Genomic DNA, 2678 nt, shown 5'->3' on the forward strand with positions numbered 1-2678 from the left:
GCTGCTCCTGAGATGGACATGGAGCACTCAGCTGCTCCTGAGATGGAGATGAAGCACTCAGCTGCTCCAGAAATAGAGATGAAGCACTCAGCTGCTCCAGAAATGGAGATGAAGCACTCAGCTGCTCCTGAGATGGAGATGAAGCACTCAGCTGCTCCAGAAATGGAGATGAAGCACTCAGCTGCTCCAGAAATAGAGATGAAGCACTCAGCTGCTCCAGAAATAGAGATGAAGCACTCCGCTGCTCCTGAGATGGAGATGAAGCACTCAGCTGCTCCAGAAATGGAGATGGAGATGAAGCACTCAGCTGCTCCAGAGATGGACTTGGAGTACTCAGCTGCTCCAGAAATAGAGATGGAGATGAAGCACTCAGCTGCTCCAGAAATGGAGATGGAGATGAAGCACTCAGCTGCTCCAGAGATGGACTTGGAGCACTCAGCTGCTCCAGAAATAGAGATGGAGATGAAGCACTCAGCTGCTCCTGAGATGGAGATGAAGCACTCAGCTGCTCCAGAGATGGAGGTGGAGCAGCCATCTGATCCAGAAGTAGACGTGGAGCAGTCCTCTGCCCCAGAGATGGAGATGGAGCAGACACCTCTGGCACAGCTTGGCACAGCCCTAGGCTGCAGCTTAGCTCTGATTGTCACAGCTCAGTCCCTCGTGGCAGAGGCAGTGCAGGAGGCATCGTCTGAGGTACTCTGGGAGAACCTGAGGATGATGGAGAGGCAGCCCCCAGCTACCACCAGCCAGCCCCCAGCTCGACGCCGCTCTGGGGCAGGCATCCTGCGGCGGCTGAGCAAGGGCCTGCGCAGGGCACACAGGGCCTTGCTGTGTGCCTTCTGCATGGCCCGGGCACAGCAGAACTAGCTGGCCCCTGGCCCAGGGTAAGTAGCTCCCCAGAGCCTTCTGCCTCACCTGATGGGGGGCTGGAGGGGCAGAGAGAGGGCACTTTGGTCCGCAGCAGGGGGGAGGCTGAATGTAATAGAGGTTCCCTAGCAACAGATGAGAGCTCAAGAGCCCCAGGAGCCCCAAGAGCTCCAGTAGGAGAGCTCAAGAGCCCCAGGAGCCCCAAGAGCTCCAGTAGGAGAGCTCAAGAGCCCCAGGAGCCCCAAGAGCTCCAGTAGGAGAGCTCAAGAGCCCCAGGAGCCCCAAGAGCTCCAGTTGAAAAGCTCAAGATCCCCAAGAGCCCCAAGAGCTCCAGTTGGAGAGCTCAAGAGCCCCAGGAGCCCCAAGAGCTCCAGTTGGAGAGCTCAAGAGCCCCAAGAGCCCCAAGAGCTCCAGTAGGAGAGCTCAAGAGCCCCAAGAGCTCCAGTTGAAGAGCTCAAGAGGCCCAGAAGCCCCAAGAGCTCCAGTTGGAGAGCTCAAGAGCCCCAGGAGCCCCAAGAGCTCCAGTAGGAGAGCTTAAGAGGCCCCAGGAGCCCCAAGAGCTCCAGTTGGAGAGCTCAAGAGCTCCAGGAGCCCCAAGAGCTCCAGTTGGAGAGCTCAAGAGGCCCAGAAGCCCCAAGAGCTCCAGTTGGAGAGCTCAAGAGCCCCAGGAGCCCCAAGAGCTCCAGTTGGAGAGCTCAAGAGCCCCAGGAGCCCCAAGAGCTCCAGTTGGAGAGCTCAAGAGCCCCAGGAGCCCCAAGAGCTCCAGTTCAAGAGCTGGGGAGCTCAAGAGCCCCTAGAACACTGAGAGCTGCAGGAGCTTCTGCTTGAGCTCTCAGCTTCAGCTCTGCACTTCCCTACCACAGGTCTCTTCCAGCAAAAGGCAGAAAGAAGACTGCAAGATTCAGAGGAACAGGAGGAGCCCAGGACCTCGAGACCAGGGGGACATTGTTGGGGCCAAGGAGATGTTGTTGGACGAGAGAGACGTCGTCAGGACCTCTTCCCCTTTCCTCTCTTCCCCTTTCCTCTCTTCCCCTTTCCTCTCTTCCCTTTTCCCCTTTCCTCTCTTCCCTTTTCCCCTTTCCTCTCTTCCCTTTTCCCCTCTTCCCTTTCCCCCTTTCCTCTCTTCCCTTTTCCCCTTTCCTCTCTTCCCTTTTCCCCTTTCCTCTCTTCCCTTTTCCCCTTTCCTCTCTTCCCTTTTCCCCTCTTCCCTTTTCCCCTTTCCTCTCTTCCCTTTCCCCCTTTCCCTTCTGCTCCCTGTTTGTGAGAGTTAAAGAATAGTTTGACTGTTGGCTGAGTTCAAAGCCCTGGCTGAGAGTTGCCTGTGTTTGACCCTTGGAGATGACCCTCACGAACCACCACGAGTCTGCTGCTGGGGCCCTGACACCCAGGGGTGGCAGCTGGCCCTGTTAGCCCCCCAGGGATTGAGGCCATCCTGCTGTGGATGCCATCGATGGCTGTGGGTGCTGGGATGGCCTCATGCTGGGCACCCCCTGGCAACCAACTCCTGCATCTGCAGTGTCCATGTGCTGATGCTTTCCTCTCTCCCTGGGGCTGTGACTCTTCATGCACCCAGCTGATGGCTATGGCTGAGACCCCCTCAGTGCCCAGCTCAGTGGGGACAGGCTGGCACCTGGGCGTGCCACAGGGGAGGTTTTGGCTGGGCATTAGGAAAAGCCTTTTCAGGTGAAGAGTGGTCAGGCACTGGCAGGGGCTGCCAGGGAGCTGCTGAGGCACAAAGCCTCAGTTAAAGGCCATTTCCATGTGGTGCTTGGGGCATGGTTTAGGGGAGAGCTTCACAGGAGGGCTCATGC

The 2678-nt window shown here is 57.7% G+C and overlaps 1 protein-coding gene across 1 annotated transcript; it reads left to right on the forward strand.

The window, feature by feature from the left end:
- Positions 1 to 203: 203 nt before the first annotated feature.
- Positions 204 to 2168, forward strand: LOC135179052 (uncharacterized). The gene is made up of 2 exons (XM_064150431.1): positions 204 to 884; positions 1731 to 2168. The coding sequence occupies exon 1, from the start codon at positions 229 to 231 to the stop codon at positions 865 to 867; it is 639 nt and encodes a 212-aa protein (XP_064006501.1). The 5' UTR covers positions 204 to 228; the 3' UTR covers positions 868 to 884; positions 1731 to 2168.
- Positions 2169 to 2678: the final 510 nt, after the last annotated feature.

The sequence above is a fragment of the Pogoniulus pusillus genome, chromosome 10, assembly GCF_015220805.1.
Source record: "Pogoniulus pusillus isolate bPogPus1 chromosome 10, bPogPus1.pri, whole genome shotgun sequence".
NCBI lineage: Eukaryota > Metazoa > Chordata > Aves > Piciformes > Lybiidae > Pogoniulus > Pogoniulus pusillus.

Bases quoted from the DNA above. Each gene is read 5' to 3' on its own strand.
- LOC135179052 (XM_064150431.1), top strand. From the start codon at position 229: ATGAAGCACTCCGCTGCTCCTGAGATGGAGATGAAGCACTCAGCTGCT.